The sequence below is a fragment of the Cheilinus undulatus genome, linkage group 11 (assembly GCF_018320785.1).
Source record: "Cheilinus undulatus linkage group 11, ASM1832078v1, whole genome shotgun sequence".
Classification (NCBI taxonomy): domain Eukaryota; kingdom Metazoa; phylum Chordata; class Actinopteri; order Labriformes; family Labridae; genus Cheilinus; species Cheilinus undulatus.
In genome coordinates, this window is record NC_054875.1 from 48,535,951 (window position 1) to 48,561,719 (window position 25,769).

General features: G+C 40.1%; 1 protein-coding gene across 4 annotated transcripts in view; it reads right to left on the reverse strand.

Moving 5' to 3' along the window:
- kcnd1 (potassium voltage-gated channel, Shal-related subfamily, member 1) overlaps positions 1–25,769 on the reverse strand; it is a 147,397-nt gene that overhangs the window by 70,638 nt on the left and 50,990 nt on the right. For all 4 annotated transcript variants that reach the window (XM_041799554.1, XM_041799551.1, XM_041799552.1 and 1 more), the window contains 3 exons: positions 19,971–21,147; positions 12,370–12,615; positions 791–1,503 (listed from right to left, as the gene is read on the reverse strand). In XM_041799554.1, coding sequence (XP_041655488.1) covers positions 791–1,503; positions 12,370–12,615; positions 19,971–20,126 — 1,115 coding nt within the window. In that variant the 5' untranslated portion in view covers positions 20,127–21,147. The remainder of the gene's footprint in view (positions 1–790; positions 1,504–12,369; positions 12,616–19,970; positions 21,148–25,769) is intronic.

Here is a 25,769-nt window from a genome sequence, read left to right on the forward strand (position 1 = left end):
CATCTGCTTCAGAGGTTAACACTTGGTGCACTCTGTGTAAAGCTGAGCCTAGGAGTTGCAGTAGCCACGCCAGATTCAGGAGGTTTGACTTTATTTAAGCCCAGCTGGTGAAACACTCCTGACTAATAATGGTTAGGAAAATGGAGATTTAGGGATAGTAAAGCTCATAAAGCATGCAGTTTGTTTGTTTCCACTACAATAGTGATCTGCTTGACTCATTCACTCCCTCCATTCACACCCTGTGATCTCAGAATCATTCACAGACAGGTAGGAGTGCTCAGTCACATGGTCACATGTGTGGACAGGTGTATTTATGAGTGCTGTGAAGCCGTTTGGTGCTTCAGATGGAGCGTATGTTCCTCTTTTATTTCTGCTGTTTCCAGCAGCTCTTTGAACAGCAGTTAGTCGATGATCTGTGGGGTGAAGACACCGCCATCATCATCATCATCACACACGTGATAACACACGCTCTCTATCCACACGGCAGCAGCAGAGTGTGTGTGTGGGCGAAGGCAGCAGGGTGAAGATACACCACCGTACTCCAGCAGCAGCGAGTGGGAGGCGAACTCACAGTTGGATTTTTCACACTTCATCTCTTTTCATGGTGGAAACAGACTGTAAAACTCTTCCGCACTGCCAATAATAACGACACAATCACGTCCCGACACACAACACGCCGTTTTTCTGCCCAGAACCCGAGACGAGCATGCACGCCTGTTTCTGTGGCGACCGGATCAAGAAAGGGCGAGAAAGAAAATCTGCTTTAAAGTCAGAAGTCAAACAAACTCACCCGAGCGTGGTCATGGTGACGATGGTGTACCAGAAAGAGGCGGGGATGGAGGTGAAGGTGGAGCCCTTGGTGCCCTTCTCGGCGTAGAACATGACAGTGGCGAAAATGATGATGGCCATGGTGAGGGAGAAGAGCAGGAAGCCGAGCTCGGAGGCGCAGCTCTTCAGCGTGTAGCCCAAAATCCTCAAACCCTGCGAGTGGCGGGAAAACTTGAAGATCCGGAAGACTCTGAAAACTCTGAGGGTGACGAAGGCGCCGCTCACGTCCTCGTTCTCAGGCATCACCAAACCGATGTAGTACGGCATGATGGCCACCACGTCAATCACCGACATCACCGAGCGCATGAATTTGCAGCGGCTGGGCGCGGCGAACAGACGCATCAGGTACTCGAAGGTGAAGATGAGCACGCAGGCCGTGTCCATGCAGAAGAAGGCCAGCTGGTATTTCTCCCCGCAGGGAAGGTCCTTTACGCCGCCTTTGGGGGGCCGGCAGGGCACCGTCTCCACCACGTTGGCAATGACAGAGACGGCGATGAAGAAGCCGGTGACGTAGTAGAAGACCAGCGCCATGGTGGAGGTGTGCGGGTTCTCGAAGGCTCTCCACAGCCGCTCTCTGGAGGTGCTGTGTGGGGGGAGAGGGGCGTCCATCGCCTCATTGGCTTCTGTGTCCTCAGCCAGACGCTCCTGGTTCTCCTTTTTCCTGTCCCGGTATTCCTTTAGGAGACAAGAAAAAACACGATCAACTAAGAGAAATAAATGATAGAAATTATCACACCTGGAAAAGTGGGTGTGAAAAAAGAAAAACAACATATTTAGGATACTGTAAAGCATATTTAAAACTTTGAAAGAGTATTACATTCACTCAAGAAAAAGTAAGTGCTACAGTGTTTCAGTGTTCTGCTTTACTGAAGTCTGTGTGATGGCAGCAATTCCTACAGCTTATCTAAAAACCCATTAGCTGATGAAACACATTACCTCAGGTATCTCGAAGATTTGGGCCTCCTGGCCTCAGTAAACCTCCTCCCTGATGGCAGAAGTCTAACCTCTGCATGCAGAGGAAACTAAGGATTTTCCAGGGTGGTCTTTTCCTTCTGTATGACCCTCCCGCTAAAAACACAGCCAAGATCATTAACCCATAAGGACCAAGCGTAACGCAAGTGTCACATGACCTTTAAATAATAATTCATGATGTTCCTGAGTGAAACACACTGAACATGCTGATACGATCATGTGACTGGGCCATAAAGGGGGATTTAGGGGAGAACTTTCTTGAGCCCAGCTAAACTGGGGGCCAACTGAGGTCAGCAAAATCATAATCCATTCTAAAGTTAAGCAGTAAAAATCATATTTTATCATTTAAATATATATACAGTATATATATTTGAGTATATAAATGGGTTAAATGTGGCAAAAAGTTGCAAAAATGACCAGATATAGTAAACAGGGCTACACACTGACAAAAATGAGTTAAAAGTGGAAAAAAATTGCTTGGATGTAGGAAAAAAGTGGCATAATGAATGGAAACGGGTGAAAAGGGTTCAAAAGAGACAAGAATTGGATTAAAGTGGCAAAAATTTGCTTAAAAAAATGTAACAAGGGGGAGAATGGGTGGAAAATTTTGAAAAGTGGTTAAAGAGTGACAAAAATTGGTGAAATTGGACCAAATTGGATTGAAGAGGCAAAATGGGCAACAAAGTGGCAAAAATGGGTTAAAATAGCCAAATAAACCAATAAAAACTGGTTAAAAAGTGACAAAATGACTTTAAAGTGGGGAAAAAAATGATCCAAAAGTAGCACACAGTCAAAGAATTTTTATTTAAGCTAAGCAAAAAGGGGTTACAATGCAAAAAGGGTTTAAAATTGGTGGAAAATGTTGAAAAGTTCTCAGAAAGTGGCAAAAATAGGTATACAGTGGCAAGAAGTTGCAAAAATGGCTATATGAAGTAGGAAAATTGGGTTCAAAAGTGGTTGAAAAGTAGTTAAAAGTAGAAAACATGGGCTAAACGTGGAAAAAGTGGCATAAATGAGCAGGAACAGTGGTGAAAAGGGGTTAAAAAGCCCAAATTCTTTGAATCCAGCACACGTGTTGATGTCATCAAAATAATGTGAAAGGGGAGGGCCCATTTACTTTGTTTTTGTGCTGGAAAAAAACTTAAAATGACTTTCATAAGTCAATCTAATTGATTCTGAATTATGCTGTATAAATACAAATAGAAATACATAGTTTGTGTTACGCCCTCCTTCATTTTTTCTATTAGGACAACTGGGTGCGGGTCCTTATTGGTTAAGTCAAAGCCCACAACCTTTCTGTAACAGTTTAAAAATACTTCCAGCCTGTTTTTGTTAACCACGCTGGGATTACCAAACCAACAAATCATCACAAAAGTTAAAACTGACTCAATGAAAGATGAGTAAAATATCTTTAAAAGAGATCTGTCAATGTTAAATCCTCTCTACTCTCTCCAAAAGTCTCTGATTGGCTTTTTTGCCAGTGAAATCAGTGTCAGCATCCATCAGTTTATCATCGAGGATGGTGCGTTAGTATTTGTACTGACTCACTGTGGCAATGCCACTGATGAATACTGGTGTATCATGCCAGGGTAAAAAAAAAACATCTTCTTTTATTTGTCAGAAAAAGAAGAAACAGAATAAATCCTCAAGATAAGAAGACACAATGAATTTACTTGTGTCCGTGCATATCGCCAGGGGAACTGGAAAATCCACATCTTTAGGGTGGAGTCAGGGGTGGAAGTTATGAGTAAGTAGGGCCGAGTGTATTGTCTGGGTGGGCAGTAGGGTTACCATGAGCCCCTGGTCGTGCTTTGCATGTCCCAAGGGCCCAAAAACCCCGTCAGCCCTGGTTGTAGCCTATGATGAATCCTTACTGCTCTAAATGCTGAAAACTTATGCAGGAGTGTAGCTATCATCACAGTTCTTTAAAGAAACATTTAGATATTCTACATGTTTAACTCAGAGGCCAAACACAGAATTTAAGACAGACTTTATTTGTCATTCAGATTTATATCAAACAGTGCACTTCAGAACCAAATTTCATTGCTTGGCTTCAGATAGTGCAAAGATAAAAACAGCAGCAGAGGACACAATAAATAATGAATAAAAAAGTATGGCAAAAATATGATAGTAAATACTGTATAAAAATATGTATAGAGCACAATGAAGAGTTTATTTACATGTATTGCACGATTGTAGTTTATATTATCTGGGCTCCTAAAGGAACAACCTAATAGAGTAGATCAAGCAGATATGTGAGGGTGAGGTTATTTTGAATTTAAGAGTCTTAAAGCTAGTGGGAAGAAGCTGTTTCTTAGTCTGGCTGTTCTGCTTCACAAGCTGCAGAACCTGTGTCCAGAGGGCAGCAGTGAGAACAGTCCATGGTGGGGGTGTGAGGGGTCTCTGCTGATGTTATGGGCCCTGGTCAGGCAGCGATTTTTAGCTGTGTCCCAGATAGGAAGGAGTGCAGTCTCAATAATCTCTTTTCACATGCATATCTGCCTTTTTCTGAATTTAATGATGCATATAAAATATCTTCAACAATTACAGAAATTTCCATCTAACAAGGGACCTAACATGTTTGTTTTCTTAGCAGATCTTATGCCATGTTTAGAACATCTCAACTTGCAGGCCACATTGAGTAAAGAGGAGGGCTGTGTGCATCCTCCAGGCTGCCAGCTGCCCACCACTGCTGTATCATTCCCTCATCTCTCTCTCCTATTTACTTTTCTATCCACTCTTCTACAAAATAAAAGCTTAAAAGTCCAAAAGAAGTCAAACATAAAAGAAGGAAGTGTGCCTGAGGATAGATGAGTTGAGAACCACTGATCCAGAGTAGGGCTGAATGATTTGGAAAAATAACATAATTGCGATTTTTTTCCCCAATACTGCTTCACTGTTGGGATTGTATTGGGCAGGTGATGAGAGCTGCCTGGTTTTCTCCACACATACCACTTAGAATTAAGGCCAGGCAGTTCAATGTTGGTCTCATCAGACCAGAGAATCTTATTTCTCACAGTCTGGGAGTCCTTCAGGTGTTTTTTGGCAAACTCTATGCTGGCATTCAAGTGTCTTACACCGAGTAGAGGCTTCCATCGGGCCACTCTGCCATAAAGCCCAGTTTGCTGGAGGACTGTGTTACTCAACCAAAGAGCCAAATTGTTGGAAATTACCTTTGAAAGAGCCACAATCTAAGTGGTGAAAAGTGGTAAAAAGGGCTAAAGTGGCAATAAAAAAAAGTTAAAGGCAGCAAAAATGGATGAAAAGGGGCAAATTAAACACAGAATGGCTAAAACTAAGTAAAGAGTGGAAAAATGGGGAGAAAAGGTGTCAAGAAAAGGGCAGAAAGTGGTGAAAATAGGTGAGAAGTGACAGAAAGTGAGTTTATGATGGCAAAAATCAAAAACATAGCAAAAAATTGCGAAAAAAAAAAAGTGACTAAAACGGGCAAATAGCAGTAGCAAAAAGTTGGGGAAAAATCAGCAAAAAAGTGCAACTTTAATGGATGAAAAGTGGCAGAAAAATTGCAAATTGAAAGGGAAAGGGAAAACTTGGCAGCAGCCTTTATTTCAGTCATTCAACAAAGCTAAAAAATACAGCAGTGACCACCCAAAGGTTAGGAGCTGAACAGGAAAATCATTGGATTTATAGCTCTTGATAATCAGCCTATCAGCATGGAGGAATATACCGGCTTATGGTGCATTTAAAGCCCCGCTACGTTATACCTAGAGAAGCTACTCGTTAAAACTAAACATATTAGCTTCACCACGGATATATGGACATCAAGTGTCCGTCCTGTTAGCACATTTAGCCTCACTGCCTCCATGGATAAATGAGGACTTCACTCTTAAAAAGCCTGTCACTCAAACACTCACAGGAGTGCTCACTCAGCAACCGCAGTTGCAGCCGCTTTTGATAACATGTTTGGGACATTGAAAGTAGCGATTAAAAGAACGTGCATGTCGTCCTACGTGACATGCGCGAAACATGGCAAAAGCAATGACAGACTTCTGTGTGCTGTCTACTGTGCACACTCGAAGGTGCACAAAGGTGTGTCCGTCATTGGAGATGTGGATGTCACTGTATTGTTACAGAGCTGTTTACAGTGAAATGCCCATTAAACTTTGCTTAGTTAGTTTGTGCTGTTTAGGCAGAATCAGGAGAACTACTTTAGTTGAAGTTTTATTCCTGTTCATCTTGAGCCTCAGAAATTTAAAATCATAATGAAGCTCTTAACTATAGCTAGATTTTTTTTTTGCAGTTAAGAATCTTTTGTTGTTATTTAAAGCCCTTTGTCACGAGTAGCTCAGGAAGCCATCCTGCAAACTGGCTGAGTAATCAGGAGAATCAGTCTAAATTTATAAGCTATTTCTTTTTTGCACTGTAGCGCTCAGTGTCAGCAGGTTATGTTGCTGCTGCTTATTGCCCTCAAAAATGCAGATGACTTAGGCTGTACTGTTAAAAATACATGTAAGCATGTAATACAATAAAAATCAAATGTTTTGTCAGTTTGTACAAAAATAGACTACCAATATTAAAAAAATTGTAGTCCATGAAAGAGTTGGTGTTTTTAACATTGGAAAAAATGTAATTAAATATTGGTATCGGTATCGGCCAAAATTTGTTCCAAAATATCGGCATATTGGTTATCGGCAAAAATCTAATACCGTGCATCCCTATTTTAAACACTAGCTCCCTTAATGAGATGGTGAGTTTACTCCAATGAAAAATAAAACAGCCGCCAACAGCCTCCACAGAGGCTAATAAACCTGTCTAAGAAGAATAAAATCTACTTCAAACTATTTCTCCAATCCTGGACAGCATGCCAAAAACAACAAAAGAAGGCAGCAGAAAGTGTGGAATTACGAGAGGAGTAAAAATAAAAATCATGTGGACTTTTCCTTGCGGGAAACTGTGGGGGAAGTGCAAAACAGAAATTAGAAGCTCACATTTGTGAAGATAACGGAGCCTGCCAAATGTGAGACATAAAGAACAATCAGCCATTCATGAGTCAGTGGACGGGTCAGTGATGGAAATTAGGATTCCATAAAGATATAAAGGGCTCTGATGGCAGGGCTGATATGATAAAAGGTGCTAAAGAGCGGTGATCTGTCACTTAACGACAGAGGAACTTGTTTGTGACTCGTTAAAGAAATCACTTACAGAGCCACGGGGTACAAAGCGAGCCAAAAACAGCGGCACTAAAGAGCCAAATCAGATTGCATTTGAGCGGCTGGTGTTTCAGAGGGCTCATCACTGCTGGCTTAATGAGCTGCAGTTTGATAATGAATTTTGAGAGCAGTGCTGGTTAGAATCCCCCTCAGATCCATCAACACTTTCAGTCATTTGGCTGATGATGCTGTTCTCTGAGAGTGGCGGTGGAACGACCTACAGTAGAGGCAAATATTTGGAAGAAATCAGAGATAGAAACTCTATCACATTAAGGCAAATAAAGAGTTAATGGCATCTGCTAGGGCAGTAGGGGTGCATGAAACCTGAAGGTCCTACACCAAAGTCTAACCATTTGCCACGGAAATAATTCAAATAAAGCTGCAGGATTTGACAGAAAACAATTAAATACAAAAGCATTTAATACAACACAACATGATGTGACATTTAACTCTCCACGTAGATAGATACGAGACAAAACAAGAGGAGGCAAGACAAGATGATACGGTAACAGATAAAGATGCACGCGGTTCAGTGGTTAAATTGGTTTATCAAATTAGCCGCTGTGAAAATTACAAGTCAGTTAGACTTATCACCCCTAATTTTTAATAAAAAACAGGCTTGAAATCCTAGTCTATAATGCTCTGTAGTGAACCTCCCGCCACTAGAGGCCGCTGTAGCTTCAGTGAATGGCCGCTGCCTTCCTGTCTGAGCTTCGCGCTTAGCGGTAAGCATGTAGTGGGAGCAGTGAGGTGTGACAGTTTTGAAGTAGTAAATGGAAATAAAGTGGTATGTAGGCTGTTGAGGGTTAAACTTGACTGAAGTGAAAAGGCCACACATCAAACCACGGAGGAACGAAGGCTGGCGGAACTAGCTGCTAATGTTAGCGGGTGTGATCTTAGCCTGATATAACATAGTGACCCTGTGATGAATTTGACTGTTTTCTAAATATTTCCTTCTCTTTAGACTATTTAGATGAGCGTTTAGCCAAATGGGGAAATAGACGCGTAAGAACAGCCCTAATAACAGACCAGCCTGAATAAGACCACACCAGAAGAGACAGGTGAGACCAGACCAAATGACGCGATAACAGATACTATGATACAATACTATTCAATACAAGACCAAAGGAGTCGAGACCCGATTTTATGGTAAGATACGATACCAGACTAGATGATTTGATACGATATATGAGACCTGATGATATGATGGAGTAGTATAGGATATGAGACAAGATGATAGAACGCCAGACCAGATCAGATGAGACAAGACAATAAGGGAAGAGACAGATGAGACTACACCAAGGTTCTAATACTTTTGGATTTTTCATTAGTTTTTATTTCTATTTTGATTTTCACTTTGTGTTAAATTTCAGTTTAGTTTTATTAGTTCTGACTGCTGGTTTGTTAGTTTAGTTTTTATTTTGCAAAAATGCTTAGTTTTAGTCCAGTTTTTATTAGTTTTAGTGTTTTAGTTTTTTACAGATAGATGTCAGGGCTGAGTTACTCTTCACTTATCACTTTACTGATTTAAAGTTGATGTTTGAATACAACTTCTGACATAAAACCACCACTGTGTGAAGTCTTAACCAATCAAATAAGACCATTTTACACTCCCCAGACTTGGATGTAGGTGCCAGTCAGTGTGTTGGTGTCAACGACTCATCACTTTGTGCTATATTTTCTTGAATGAAAAGTGCTTTATAAATAAAGTTTGATTGAAAAACTAAAACTAAGGATATTTTGTCTCCATTTTTATTTTATATTAGTTAGTTTTTTAAGTGCACTATGCAGTTTAAGTTAGTTTTCCTTTTTTGGTAAAGCTTCGTTTTTATTTAGTTTAAGTTAACTAATATGTAATGTAATGGAAAAAAATGAAAATACTAAATAAGTTAAATGTCAATTTGCTTCGAAACTCTAAAGACAAAGTCAACACGGCAACACCATGTGACAGGAAAGGACATAGTATGATACACCAAATGATGAATGTGTTAATGCACAGGAAAATTTTGTTGAAATTAGCTTAATGAACGCAGAATTACAAAACTATACCACGTTTGAAAGGAAATGATAAAAAATGCAAAGCACAATATGATAGAATACACAACAATTTGATAGAATACAACAGTGTTTCCCACAGGATTTTTGGAGATTATAGTGGGGGGACACCAAACCCTCTAGGGGGTGGAGATTTAAATATTTTGACGTTAAATCCACCAATCTTGTGTGTTTTTAGAGCAAAATTAAGAGGTAAAATATATGTTGTTCTCTTAAAAGAATTTTCTCTTGTAGAAATTTAATCAGAGGTGAAATGAGTAGAATTCGATTGGCCGACTCCAGTTTTTTTCTTGTATGATCAGACTATTTAGATTTTAGATGACACAGATGTTCTTTTCTTAAAAAGTCTGTTACTGACATCTAAATATGACCTTTTACATTGTCTTTAATGGATTTGATTTTTATGTTCATAATAAATCATCCACTGTCTACAAATGTTGTATTTTAAAAATCTCCCAAACTGCAGCAGGTCACATGACCATCACTGGTTTTAACTACAACTAATGTCCTCCAGGAAACCCTGTCATAGCCTCAATTTTCAGTATTAATGTTTACTTTTATTCCATAATTTATGCTGGAGTTAATATGTGTGTTAGCTAGTAAAACGGAAATCTATTTAAATGATACATGAATTTAATTTTCATGCTAAGTTTACACTGTAACTCAGGAATTACACAAATCACAAAGACAGAGATATTTACAGCAGCTGTATTCTGAAAATTGTTCACGTGAGTACTACTCTCTTTCTCTGCCTTATTACTGGGTACTTATTATTGATACATCCGCCTGAAGTTTAGTCTTAGCAATAACAGGCCCGCACGCTGACGTTTCATCACTTCAGATGAGAATATTACCAGGATATCTAATGATTTACACATTAAGGTAATGCAGCTGCATGCACCTGATTCCATAAGGATATGCAGATTCAACATGGATATAAGGTAAAGAGGAACAAATGTTTCACCTAAAAAGTTAAGGCTTCATCTCGGGGCAAATTAGACAATGACGGCAAAGATTAGACGATGGCGGAGCACCATGGTCTACATTATTGATGGTAAACCCTGCACAAATTACTATATAAAAAAAGTATGTTCTATTAACATGATACAATATGATATAATAATATGGGGTACATTTTGTTGTCTCTAGAGGAAAATTTGTTTGGAAACTGCAAAAAAAAAAGCCTGCAAAATAATACTACATGATATGATGCGATCAATACGACCAGAGATGACATGACATGATAGGATACAGCCGGTCGTACAATAGGACGCACTTTATCCTCCCTGTAGGAAAACTGTTTAGCCATTAGCTGCATCCATACCTCTGAACACTAACAGCTGTCACCAGCCTCAAACAACATACACTTTATTGCCAAAAGTATTCACTCACCCATCCAAATAATGTAAATTAGGTGTTTCAATCACTTCCATGTCCACAGGTGTATAAAATCAAGCACCTAGGCATGCAGACTGTTTCTACAAACATTTGTGAAAGAATGGGTCGCTCTCAGGAGGTCAGTGAATTCCAGCGTGGTACTGTGATAGGATGCCACCCGTGCAACAAGTCCAGTGGGGAAATTTCCTCGCTCCTAAATATTCCACAGTCAACTGTCAGTGGTATTATAACAAAGTGGAAGCCATTGGGAACGACAGCAACTCAGGCGCATAGTGCGCTTTCTGCAGAAGCAATCGCTACAGACCTCCAAACTTCATGTGGCCTTCAGATTAGCTCAAGAACAGTGGTAGAGAGCTTCATGAATAGGTTTCCATGGCCGAGTAGCTGCATCCAAGCCATACACCACCAAGTGCAATGCAGTGGTGTAAAGCACGCCACCACTGGACTCTAGAGCAGTGGAGACGCGTTCTCTGGAGTGACAAATCACAATTCTCCATTTGGCAATCTGATGGACAAGTCTGGGTTTGATAGTTGCCAGGAGAACGGTACTTGTCTGACTGCATTGTGCCGAGTGTAAAGTTTGGTGGAGGGGGGATTATGGTGTGGGCTTGTTGGGAGCTAGGCTTGGCCCCTTAGTTCCAGTGAAAGCATGCTTCAGCATACCAACAGATTTTGGACAATTCCATGCTCCCAACTTTGTGGGAACAGTTTGGGGATGGCCCCTTCCTGTTCCAACATGAGTCTGTGCACCAGTGCACAAAGCAAGAACCACAAAGACATGGATGAGAGAGTTTGGTGTGGATCAACTTGACTGGCCTGCACAGAGTCCTGACCTCAACCCAAAAGAACACCTTTGAGATAAATTAGAGCGAAGACTGAGAGCCAGGCCTTCTTGTCCAACATCGGTGTGTGACCTCACAAATGTGTTTCTGGAAGAATGGTCAAAAATTCCCATAAACACACTCCTAAACCTTGTGGAAAGCCTTCCCAGAAGAGTTGAAGCTGTTATAGCTGCAAAGGATAGGCCAGCGTCATATGCCAGTCAAGGCAGGTGAGCGAATACTTTTGGCAATATAGTGTACATTTCTCAACACCCACACTGCACACGTACTCATGAAAGACAGTTTCTAAGAAACAAAAAGCCTTCTGATGCTGCCTCTGACTAAAAGTCTTGATGGTATTAGAACTGAAACATGGGGGCTCTCACTGTGAAGCAGCTGCAGGTATGTTTCTGTAAAAGTAGGTCTGCACACAGCCGAGTGTGCGACACTAATCGAGGAGAGGGATGGAGGACGGCCGCTCTCGCTCCCCAGAGTTTCAGGTGAGGCCTGCATTCTTTCTCCTGTCTGACAGCCGGGGTGTTTCTCGTATGTATGTCCTGTTACTAAATCTAGAAGAGAATCTGCTTCTTACCTACAAAGCTCTTTATGGTCATGGTCCATCATAGCACCATGTAGCCCCTTTAGAATAATGTGATCCAGGAATACACTGCAGGCCTGTCGATTTGAGGCCTGACTACGGGCCCAGTTTGCCCTTCAACAGTCATGGAGTGGCCTGATTTTAATCTTGTCACAACAGAATACTCCAGTGTGAGGTGTTAAGACTATTATCTTATTGCTAGACATTTAATCTGAGCCTCCCTGATCAGAAGTCATACAAATCAAACCGGTGATATGAACGACTCCAGATCAAGCTGCCTCTGGTGGAATAACCAATGAGAGTGAGCAGATGTGGAAGAGTCACCAAACAGCAATGGCGAAGAACAAAAGCACTATGGTCTCCCTAATTTTAAAATAAAATCATGCAGTCAGCCTACGACTCCAAGAGTAATATGGGAAGTAGAGCCGTTAAATATCAGCCTTTTTCGTGGTGAATTGGTGTCGACCTTCTGTAAACAATAATACAAAGAGAAGTGGTCAGCAATCAGCAGAGAGTCGAGGATTACCTCCATGCAGCAGTCTCCGATGATCTCTGGTACGATGCCGTAGAAGGCCAGCTCCTCGTCAAAGGCCTGGATGCATTCATGTCGTGGGTAGTGCAGCTTCCCGGTGCGATAAAAGTTCAGAATGTGCCGGAACATTTCAGGGTCTCGGTCGAAGAAATACTCCTGTGTGTCCTCGTTGTAGAAAAACTCCTTCTCCGAGGAACCCAGCAACGTATCTGGATAACGATCCAAAGTGTTCTTCCATGTCTGCAGGGAGAGAAGAGGCTTTTTACTGAGGCTATCCTGGAAATAACTCACAAATATCCATCTGCTTATCCAGTTTGGAGCCAATCTCAGCTGTCATTGGGTGAGAGGCACCCCAGTCAATCACAGGGCTGGCATGTCAACAACACACCTACGGGCAATTTAGAGCCACCTGTTAACCTAACAAGCATGTCTTAGCTCTGTGGGAGGAAGCTCGTCTTTGCCATGTCCTTAAGGCTGATCACAAATGCAGCGACCCTGCTCAGCCTACATGAGCCGGTGTTATGAAATACTTAAGACCAGGTTGTCTGACTTGTCCAATTCATTCAATATCCTGACTCTGAATGTACTCAGTGCTCCACATTGTGTTAAAACACAAGCCCAAACGATCCACTTACAGGACTTACTGAGACGTTAGGTAAGATGGGGGCACTGGAGCGTCACTAACAGTGAGGTCGGGCCGCTTTTATGCTTAGATGTCATTATTTGACATTCCATATTGAAAGAAAGCATTACTGTACGTTTCTTAGTTTTATATTTAACTCAAGAACTTCAAGCTGCTGCACGTTGTTTTAAAAATCAGGACAAAGTCTGACAAGAACTTTCTTCTTGTTCTGCCATCGCAGCACAAAGTACCTCAGTGTTTGATTCCTAAAAGCCACCAGAGTCTATTTTTGCTGTGGAGCCATTTTGTTATTATTATCGCCTAAATGCACATCAATGTGCTGATTAGACATACAGGATTTACAGGACGGAGAGGTGGGTGTAGGAGCTGGAGGACATAAGGAGAGCTTAAAGTTGAAAAGCTGACTCCCCCCTCTTTTAGACACTGGTAGATTTTCAACACTGAGATGGATTATTTTAATTTTTAACAGAGATGCTGATAATTGTTGTAATGTCAAAGGAATATTTAAAAACTTAATCTAAATTTTATTTTTAGGTCCCACAGATGTGGACCTGTCATGATACTTGGAAAACCTGGGCATGAAACGCAGTATTACTGCCGTCACTCTGATGATGGTAGCTTTATCCTACATGCATTTGGCTGTTACTGTAGATAATGTTGATTCAACGCTTATAGCCTTTTAGCTTATGTTCTAAATTTGTCCTGAATGGTTGCATAATGACTGATTTAAATGTGAGCAAACAGCACAGAGATGCTGTTTTCTTTGCAGTGTAATTTTAGGATCTCTTGATTATGCTTTATCAGCCAGAAAATGTACACATTTCTAAGTCAGTGATACTCAACGCGTGGCTCTTCTGTGATGATTTGTGGCTCTTTTATGTCATAATTTGAAATATTATTCCCCGAGAAAATCTTTACAAAGGGAAACTACGACCTCAGAAACTATCCATTGCAAGTCACATTAATCAGTTTGAATCCCCACATTAATACAGTTGGCTTTAATTTTCAACCTTTTTTTTTGTCTGTACGTTTCCTTTGCACTTGTTTGCAATTTTTTTTGACCTTTTTCAAATTTTTTCGCTTAGTTTAATCCATTTTTGCAGCTTTAAGTCCACTTTTGCCATCTCTTGTTGCCCATTGTTATTACTTTAATCCCATTTTGCCAACAGTTTTTTTGCTTTTTTTTATCCTGCTTTTTGCTATTTGCAATTTTTCCCTTTTTGCCAATTTATGTCCATTTAAGCCACATTTTGCCATTAAATGCCACTGTTTTGAGCATTCTTGCCACTCTTTGGTGCTTTTTGACCATTTTTCCCAGATTTTTGCGAATTTCATTCATTTTAACTCTCATTTTTGCCATGTTTCTGTTGCTTTTTGACCATTTTTACCAAATTTTTCCACATTTTAGTCACTTTTACACTCATTGTTTTCCCCTGCAACTAATTTTTTTGGTAACTTCTCACCCATATTTGCCACTAATTGTCCTATTCTGCCACTTTCCACCCTGGTTTTCCTCTTTTCACCCACTTTTTGCCATTCTATGCCTACTTTGCTTCTTTCGCCCCTTGTCGCCACTTTTTGCTGCTGTTTGACCATTATTTGCAACCTTGTACTTATTTTTATAGCCAAGTTGATCACTTTTTGCCACTTTTCATCACCACTACATTGTGGCTCTTGCAAAGGCATTTTTCAACAATTTGGCTCTTTGGTGGAGCAGGGTTGAGTAACGCTGTTCTAAGTGATGCAACAGTACTTGTATTCATCCCGGGGGTCATGGTTTGGTGCATGTAGTCACACTACAAATGCATCTGAAAACAGGTGTGCAAAAGGACAATCTTAGCTTGATCTTCCAAAGCTGAGAGGCTGTAGAATTACTTTCTAGTTATATATGCATGGTCATTCACCCCTATCCTCCTGCTACCGAACAGGAGCACAGACCTACGGCTGAAAATGAGAGCAAAACTTCAAATTTATTTCCATAAAAAGAACCAGCCAACATGGATCTGCTCTGCGTTTTCTAAATGTTTAGGGTGCCAAAGAGTTAATGCACATTATGCATGAAGTTTGCGAACTTTTTTTGACAATTTCAAGAGACCAAGAGTCCTCAACAGTCTGCAGAGTCAAACTGCTGAGAGGCAGAGGCCGATCTAATCTTTTTTAACTGCTGAAGTCAAAGTTATCCTTCTTTTTCATTTTTTTACCAAGTTGTTAAGAAGTTAATAATATGATTAATGTTGGAGGGAGGGGATGTCGTCTGCAAAGCCTGTTTTTTTACTGCTCTTCAGAATGTTTTAAACAGTACAATAACTGATTTCTGCATTTATTTACATGCTTATATTTACAGCGGCTTTCTCTCTCCTCTGGTTCAGTGTGCAGCAGGCAGGTGCAAGTGTGACGCTAATGTCACAGCTACGTGACATAAGACCGTGAGTTTTGGCTCTTCTGTTTTTGCTTTAGTCGTTTTCTCTCATGCACCTTAAGAGGTAAAAATGTTTGAGTGTTCTCCTTTATTTCTTCCATCACTGGGTAATAATCCTGCATTTAAACGAAGCAATGACACAGTGTTCTGTTCCTGTAGATTTTCAGCCTTATAACCTTTTTTAATGTTAAACCTGAGTGCAGTTTTAGTAAAGAGGACACTAAGTAACAAGTTACTGCAATGATTGCAAGGAGATAATTTCCAAGATGTGAAAAGAACAACCAAAAATGCACTGCACATGTGAAACTCTGTTTTAAATCAGACTATTGATATCTAATGTGTTTTTTTAATACAGCACACACTTATTAAACATTAACCTGAATTAATAAAGTCAACGGGCCTAATTATGACGGGTTTATCTTCTCACTAGCCTGTACCAAAGCACAGCTATCTGCTGGCTTAATTACTTTTTATGCAAACACATGGAATAGAGCAAAATCTGAAATACAAATTGCCCAGGTATAAAAGCAGTTTTTTAGATCTCCCAAAAGAAAAAAGGTAAAGTGTCCTCCTGCGTGATGATTTCCATTTCATCAGTAAAGTCTACAATGTGAGCTTCCAGTGCAGCCATTTTACTATTGTGGTATCATCTGATTTCACCTCATGTAGTTTGTGCATCTAACACCTATAATATGGTAGTTGATCTCTCAACCTTTTGTGATTGAAGACCTTCCCGTATGTCTCTCCAAATTTCTCATCCAGTCCATTTTTATGAATAAAGGCATAAAAAGGCCAAAAAGTTGCGCCAAACTTTGCAGCTCTTGTACGTGTCATTTATTCTCCTCGCTGATTCATGTTCTCAGCCAAACCAGCACTCAAATGTGATTGTGGCACTAAAATTACACTCTCTGTTTCCTTTAAATGTATGATTATGATCTAACAAGGAAGAAAAGCGGTATCGTTATGTATTCATGCACATTTTCAGTGGTGAAGCTGCCTTTTGCATTGCACAATAAACGGGATGAATTTCTAAACCTGTTAAGTCTCGTGTGTCTTAGTCATTTCTAGCTTTTGCATCTGCTGCTCCAGCATAAGCAACAGCCAGCTTTTCAGATGAGAAAACAGGTGTTAAAGGTGTTCCATATACACTGTATTTTCAGAAGTTCTATGCCTTTCTTCTGCTAGAAAATCAAGTCCTCATCATCTCTTATCTTTGTGCTGTTTCATACCAGGTGCCAGGTCTCTAACTTTTGTGTGTTTCTAAAACTGCTGTATTTAAATGTTTTCAGCCTGCCTCATGGATTTGCCCTTGAGTGGACTGTTTCTGGTCCCCTTACCTTCCTAATCAACCGTACGCTTTCTGTTATTGCTGCTGCACCAGCTCTTCATCACAGTCTTCTCTACCTTTTGTTCCTGTTCCCCGTTGGTTCCAGACGTGACAACGCCCCCAAAACAACATTAGTGGGCAACGATATGACTTCAGGAAGTTATGTAAGGTGGGACGAGAGACATGACACACTGCAGGATTAAGGCAGAGCTGGATGAGCAGACGTATTAAACCGGTTTGATGTTAAAACGATGGCAGAGTTCACTAAAGAGACAAAGATCCAGCGCAGATGATGAAATATTGGAAGTTATTGGAAAGAAGTCCTCAGGTGTTTTACCTCATGATGAAACTCTGGTGAGCAAAGAGCAATTTGCTTTTCTACTGTTTGATTTCTATAAATCCAATTTAAACTGAAGTACAAAACACCCATTAATCTAGTTTCTCATTAACGGAAGTGAAAACTAAAGAAAAGTGTCTTTAACAAACGCTGTTCTACAAATACAACATGAAGGAGGCGTTCCTCACATCAAAGAGGGACAGCAGGGGGGTTCATGTAAATTTAAAGAATTTACATCACCCTCAGGTCCTTCTTCTTAAGATAAAAGCCTTCAACCTTTAGTAAAACAGTGGATTACAGAGGGAGAAAGCGGCTCGTTTAAATTATATTCTACATAAGGGCTGGATCGTACCGTATATAAACTGTACTCCAGGCTCCAGCATATTCTAAGAAGAAAACAGTTGTTATTGTGGGCGGTTGTGAGAGTCGGTCGCCTCTCAACCTGAGGGTCGGGGGTTTAATCCTCTGCTCCTGCAGCTACATGCTGATGTGACCGTAGGCAAGACACTTAACCTCAGTTTGATCCCATGCTGCACCAGCTATGAGGTTAATATTGGGGCTTCACATACAAATAAACCTCACTTGCAGATCTCCCTACTAGTGACTCAGTTTGTGTAGAACTAAGCCAGGAAGAATTCAGAGTAAAAGCACAAACAAGAAGAGTTTCTCCACAGAAATGCCAATCTGGGCTTTTGCTGTGTTTGTCCTATGTTTGAAGACAAGCATATCTGCTGAATTACGGTGAATATTAAGGATGCCAATGGTTCAATTAGGATATCAAATTAGGTAGTGAAAAATTCAAGAGTTTAAAAAATTAGCATTTTTATTGAGCACAGGCCTGAAATTCTGCTTAAATACTCTTTTAAAACTGCAGTGAAACCTCCCACCACTAGTAGCCACTGTAGCTTTAGTTAATGGCTGCTGCCTTCCTGCCAGAACTTCCCAATGGAAAAAGTCACCATTCCTATGTTTAGGGCTGGTTATGCCACTGATTCCCTGAATCAATTCGATTTCGATTAACAAGGTCCCGATTCGATTCGATATCGATTCATTGAGGGATATTTCAGCTACAGAACCTGTTTTTCTTGAATATGCATGGGAGTCTCAGAGAACTAATGGCAGAAATTATACTTTCAGTTTAATTATTAATAAGAAAGCTTCTAACTAGGCACAATCTTTAGAATATTAAAGTTCACACTAAAAACTGACCCTAAACTTGTTTCCTGAAAACACTTTTTCTTGACCAACACATTTGATTAATCAACATAATAAAGTGCAACATAGACTTAACAGTCAGAAATAAAAGATTGATCTTTGGGAAAAATTAATCAATATCAAAAATTTGAACAAAAAATTGATCTGAATGGGAAAATCTATTTTTTTTTTAACCCATCCCTGCCTATGATATATACCGTAATCTGTGCTCCTACAGTATCTCAAATATTTCCTCAAGTTTTCAAAGAGAGAAATCCTTAACTTTTATGGTCAGAATTGGACGTATTTTTTTATGGAGTTACCATGGATTGTGAGTTCAATTGCCCAATCTCGCTAACTTTGAAACTAGGGCTGGGCAATTAATCAAAAATTAGTTTAAATCACAATATAGCCTGCTGCAATTTTCAAATCGCAATGTTGAAATATTTTTTTAACTTGAAATTTGAGTCAAAATACCGGAGTTAAACTTTTTTTTTGCAGCCGAGTTGTTATGAATAACATATAATGCAATCATTCAAGACCTATCTTTTAGCATAGTCTACAAAAATGCTACCTTTTTAATTTTTGTACTTTTTTCTTATTAAATATGAGAATGAAAAAAACCTTCAACGCAACAATTCATATCCAATTGGCAACACAAGTCAAATCATCAGAATGTGATATTTTTAAAGAGTTGTTCAGCCCTTGTTAAGGAATAAAAGTTAAGGAATAATCATGTATCAAATTGCATTCACAATATGGGTGGGAGTCGCAATTAGATTATTTTCCAAAATGGTTCAGCCCGAATGAAAACAACACAGGTTTTGTTTAGAGAGTACAACTACCGATTAACTGCCTGGCTGATTATTAAGGTTAATATTTGAAATTTGGCTGATTATCAGTACCAGCATTTTATTTTACCAATACTTGATAAAATCAATAAATCAGAAATTTTGCTACTTTGGCTCCGCTGCAAGGTGTGTTTTCCACTCTGACATTATTCTTACTCAGCAGTGTCAACAAATTTCTTGTTTACAGCACAATCTGATTTGCTGCATATCACATGATTACCAGCCAATCTGCGCTTTGATCTGGGTGTCACTGACGCCATAAGTATATGAAATCACTTCCTGTTTTCCTGCCCTCTGTGCCGTTTCTCATGCCAATAGAGCTAGGGCTAAATGTTCGTTTCCTTCAGTTTTTTGATCATTAAATTGAACTTTTTCTGCATTAAGTACATTTTGTATGTCATAAAAAATGCACATCGGTTCCACCTATCAGTTATCAGTCTCACAAACTGATAATAATCTGTATCCATATCAGGCCTATAACGCCATTATCTGTTGACCCTTAGAGATTGTACTATATTTTTTTATGTTTGAATGTTGTGCTCTGACTTTCATTAAAGACTTGTCAACACAGAGCATCACACTTCTGGTTGTCCACCTTCAAAATAAAATCAATAGTCAGACAGTTCAAGGGGAAAACTGAAATTTACGGAAGGAAAAATTAAAATTTAACTGATAAAGTTTGGACAGCTACCTCACAGGATGTTAGACTCCACAAAATGTGGAGAATCTGCAGCTGCATGCCTTCTTTAAATTGACATTTTTATAACAAATGGCTCATTTTGCCACCATACTCCGGAGCATGCTCAGTAGAAAGCCGCACTCACCTGAAACCTGACCCCGCTGACGTTGACGTACAGGATCTCATCTGATCTGGACGTGTTGTCCACGGGAGGTTTGGGCATCGTCTTCTTGGCAAGCGGCAGCCATCCCACTGCCGCTGCCCTTGCAAACGGCAGCCACGTCGCCACGCCAGCCGCCATCTTGCATCAGCTCGTCCCGCCTGTCGAGAGTCGAGATCTGTCCCCTGGTTAAGGGGGTGGAGCTTAAAGGTTTGATGTGAGGGCTTTAACTTGATCGCTCACTTCTTACTCAGACCAGATTTAGTTGAGTGGGCGGGGCAGCGAAACAGGAAGTGGTCGGACATGTTGACGGGGAAGGACAGGGGTAGGAGGGGCAGAGGGAGGGGCTGAGGGCAGTTAGGTGTCAAGCCATGAAAAAGGCTGCAAAAGAGCGGGAAAGCTGCTGCATCCGACACGAGTGCTGCCTGGGTTTTATTCTGATGTCCTTGAGAATAGGGTCTTCCTGTTGCTCTTCAAAATAAAACTCCTGAAAATGCTCCTTAAAGGGAAAACTCTCAGAAATATTCCTTTATTTTACATCCGTTTCCAAATGAGAACTTTTCTCCTAAATAAGGAGGACCAAACACAGACTCTCCTGGTGGAACAACATAATTTCTTGACGTCTCAACAGTCTTAGAGGAGCAGAATATGTGTCAGATAATAATAAAGTTGCTCTCTGATATTGCAGACGCAGGTTTATTGCTGCTGGGAGTTGCAGTCAGAAGATATAAATCCAGGAAGGAAGGTGTTAAAACCTCGCTGCATCCTCCTTCTCTCTCTCTCTCAGAGTGGATGGAGCTCTCTCGCCCGCCCTCTCCCTTATGATGACTGATTTGTTGCAGCACCGCAGCCTTTCAGATTCTTATTAAATTGTGATGATGGTTCCTGAAGTTGCAGGATAGACAGAATCGCCCGTGTGGTCGCCCTCCCTCTAAGTGTTTCTCTGCCGTGGAGATTATAGATGCGCCACCTCCCTCTTCCTCTCTTTTTCCTTTTTGCTTCAGCTTGCTGTTTTTATCCCTCTCTAATTTTCTTTATCTGTCTCTGTGTTTCTCCCTCTCTTGTTCGGGTCGGGGGGGCATCAATGGTTCAGACAGAGGCAAAGAGGAGGAGGAGGGGGAGGCATCGGCCCATCCTTACTCCATGTCCATGTATGGCCGTCCTGTCAGGAAACACACAAACAGAAAAGAGGCCGAGTGAGAAACAAACCAGGAGAAGAGAAAAAGAGGGGATGTGGGAAAAGATGGGAGCAAAAGGGAAGAACAGCTGGAATCAGGGAGGTGGAAATGAGAAAATAAAGACTGGAGGGAAATGAGAAATAAGGGGAAGACATGGAGGAGAAAGGGGACAAATAAAGAGGAAGAGAGGAAGTATGAGAGGGAAAGAAGGGGATAACTGCCAGGATGTGGGGAAAAGTGAGAGAAATGTAAGGAATGAAGGGAATTCAGAAGTAAAGTAGGTGAAGAGAATTCAGTGGACCTCATTCATCAACTGTTCTACAGAAAAAATGTGTAAATCCAGCAAGTCCATTTTGTCTTCTTATTCTGAATAATCTAATGGGTTTCTTTTTTCAGACAATTTATTGTAGATGTATTTACCTTGATATGATTTGACTGTCATCTGCAGTCTTCCTCAGAAGCGTCAGCTGACCATTGTGACGTGTCCTTATATGCTGTTCTTCTGGTGTGTTTAAACACAAACGCCAGATTAAAGAGGCCATTGAAATCAGGGATGAGGGAGCATTCATGCTCTCCCACATCTGGGACTCTCTCGGGTGGCGGCGGGGGGGGGGGGGTTGGTCAGCCAGATAGACCTGTCAGGTCCATCAGGTTGACCACGCCTTGGAAGAACAGCATATAAGGACACGTCACAGCAGTCAGCTGACGCTTCTGAGGAAGACTGCAGATGACAGCCAAAACAGGTCAAGGCGAAAACATCTCCTACAATAAATTGTCTAAAAAAAGAAACCCATTAGATTATTCAGAAAAAATGTGTTCTTAAAATGCTCTCAGACAGAGTTTTGTGTGTATTTGTTTCTACCCAAGAACAAAAACTAGAAACATTCAAACGCACTCTAATGCACACCCATGCAAATGCATGATTTCATGTAGAGTCTTCATGAAAACAGAATGTTGAATTTCCAGCTATACTGGTAAAATCAAATGATGACGACGCAATCAAAAATTAAATATTTCCACTGATTCACCATTAACCCTTTACCTACTGAGTCTAAAAATGGCGATTTGGACATATTTTGTTATTATGACTGTAAAATAGTCAGGAAATGCCCTAAGTCTGAGAGCTTTGGTCCCTTTTCCCAGGAGTACTTGAACTTGACTTTTTAATATCTGGTTAATGATTGTTGCACATTATATGGAATTGTCAGCAGTTTAAAAGAAGAAAAACACAAAAACAGATTTGTTTTTCATGGCTTTTATGAGAAGAAATGTTGTTATTGCTCATGAAGTTTTGATTTGACATTTGAAATGTGAACCTATACATGTTTAGAACAATCACCAGTCATTTTTTGAGTCTAGGACTCTGGGTGTGCAAAACACAGTGCAAAAGATAACTATATACATAGGTGACAATTAGTGCAAATAAAGGTGGAAAAACGCATTCTCAACATTCTCAAGTAACATATTGTTATTGCACATGACAGACACGCACAAATGCCACTATCTAATGCTATTTTTTTTTAAACAAAACACCACTCTCGCTCGATCTCATCTTCTGCCAAAGCTGCTGTTTTCGTGGTGCCGTTTGACATTACCGTAATAAATATACCACACATCATATATTGCCAGAAAGCACAGATTCTCAGCTCTCTGTCAGCGTTGGAATTTTTTAGATTGAGCAAATTTCCGCAGAGTTACAGCAGACTATGGTGACTATGCTAATGATTTTGGAAAATAATCTCATTGCAATTTTTTACCCAGTATTGCAACTGCGATTTGATATGCGATAAATCCTTAACTTTCTTTAATTCCTAAACAAAGGCTGAACAATTCTTTTACAGTGTCTTATTCTGATGATTTAGGCTGATATTGCAAATTGGATATGAATTCTTGCATTTAAGGGTTGTTGGTCATTCTTACGTTTAATAAGAAAAAAAGTACAAAACTTAAGAGGAAGGATTTTTTGTAGACTATTCTAAAAAAAAATGCACTTGAATGATTGCATGATATGTCATGCACAATGTCTCAGCTGCAGAAAAAAGTTTCAAACTGGTATTTTGACACAAATTTCAGGTCAAAGAAATGTTGCACCTTTTGTGATTTAAAAATTGCAACAAGCCAAATTGCAATTTAAACTAATTTACAAATAATTTCCTAGCCCTACTATAGACAATGCTATGCTTCCAACTGTGTGGCAGCAGTTTGGGGAAGGGCCTTTTCTGTTCCAGCATGACTGTGGCTCAGAGCACAAGGACGGACATGGTTTGATGAGTTCTGTTACAGCTGCAAATGAACGGCCATATCCATTTCAGAGTACATTGATTTGAATGTAATGTTGGTGTAATGGTCAGGTGTCCAAATACTTTTGTCCACATAGCTTACCAGGGTAATCTCACGTTACTTTGTTTAGTGTATAACTATTATCAACATTACTAAATATTATCTCAGTAAAGCTACCATTTAAAGCAGCTCTAAATCCACTTTGACCAAGTTTAGAACTTCTAATTGAGCTTCAAGCTTTTAACTGTTTTAATATTTTGAATTATTCTTTACCAAACTTTATCCTTTTAGTCTAATGCAACTACTGTATGTGCTCACAGCCCTGCAGTTTCACAGCCTTATATGGACATTAAAAGGGCGTGTCTCTATGCTGCTGAAAATCATGCACAAGCATCCTGCTTACAGGAATGCAGGGCGAAAAAGTGGGACGAAGGGAACGCAATAGGAGGGATAGGAGGAAGAGTGCAGCAGGAGGAAAGAAGATGAAGAGATTAAGCATGTACAGAGAAAGAGAAAGGAGGAAAGATGGAGATGGAGGAGAGATTGAGAGAAAATGGAGGCGGAGACGGACAATCAACACCGAAGAGCAGGAAAAGGAGGGAGGATGGAAATGATGGGAGGAGATCAAAAAGAAAGAATCTGATCAACATGAGAATTAATTGGAATATGTGAGCCACATTAACATAATTTCACAGTACAAATGCATGTGTGCATAAACAGCAATGCAGGATTAAATTTTGTACATTTTAAGATAAATAAACAATATGAAAGTGGATCGTGTTAGCTGAAAAATGAATCACCAGAGCAGAAAATTAAGCTCATCTTTCAGAGCGCTGGCAGAGGATTTAAACAGTTTTATCCCTGCAGACAGAGGAGCTGTACGTTTGAAAAGAAACCTTTGACAACATACACTACTATGAGAACTTAGAGTTTAATATTCATTATCATATTATAAAACATAAAGAAAGATAAAAAACCAAAGCATTCTCTGTAAATAAAGAAAAATCTGCTTTAATTTAAAAATACTTCATTAAAGTGTTTTACAGCTGCCCTTTATTGATCTTTTGCGTCCTCGTTCCCCTGACAGACGCGTGCCACTGAATTCTTGTTCATGTGTTTAAGACGAAGAAATAAAGCTGCTGCAGGTTATTAAAGATGATTTTTTTTCTCTGTCTGCCGAGGAAACGCACCGCCGGCCGTCTCTCTCTTTTATTTCTCCCTCTGCGTTCTTCATTCAATAAAGAAGCATCAATAAAGTGAAGCTGCTCTTCGTCAGATGAAAAGTTATTGTCGCAGGTTTTATTGCATAAAGTCCACAGTGGGAGCAATAAAAGTTTTCCTTCCTCAGGTTTGGTTTGAATCACAGCGAGTCTGTAGGAGTCAGGGCGTTTAACCTCTTCAACTCTGAAATCAAATCAAACATTTATCCTTTTAAACGCGTGCTGTCAGTCTGAGGGGCTTATTTCTAACTCCAGAGGGGAGACATTCAGAATATCAGAGCAAACTCAGACCCCGTCTGTCAGCTATCAATCTCTAAGAGCGATGGCGACCTGCTCTGTTGATACAATGGAGCAACTTAGGCCAGTGGTTCTCAACCTTTTCAGCCCGCGACCCCCAGAATAAAGGTGCGAGAGACCGGGGACCCCCACTGTACCTGGAGCTGGTTAAACAGCCATGAACATTCAAGAATAGTCATGTACAGACAAGGCCACCCATAAACAGGGATAAAGGGGAAGGTTTCTGGGACCCAGCCAAACTGGGGGCCCATGGAGGTCAGGAAAATCATGATCCATTGTAAAGTTAAGCTGTGAAAACCATATTTCATGTTTGACCTAAATAATAACCACTCTTATCAAGGAAAAACAAATATCTCTAACTGTTCATATGTGTAGTAAAGAGCCTTCTTAAAATGAAAAGAACTTTTGTTAAAAAACATATTTAAAATGGATGAAAAATTGCTTAAATCAGTGAATAATGGCGAAAAATGGTAAAAAGGTGTTGAAATTGGATTTTTCAGAACATCAATGGGTTATAAGTTGCAAAAATAACCGAAAATGGATTAAATTGGCAAAAATGGGCACCAAAAGTGGTAAAACGGGATTAAAAAGTGGCTGAAATGACTTTTAGGTGCAAAAATTGGGGGAAATTAGGTGGACTGGGATGAGAAATTGAGTTAAACCGGCAAAATTGGGATGACTGTGGTTAAACGGGCAAAAAGGGGTGTAAAAAGTGGTTAATAGTGGCAATGATAAGGCAACGACAGGCAGAAAATGGCAAGAATTGGTTAAGAAGTGACAAAAACAGGCAGAAAAAGTGGTGAAAAGGG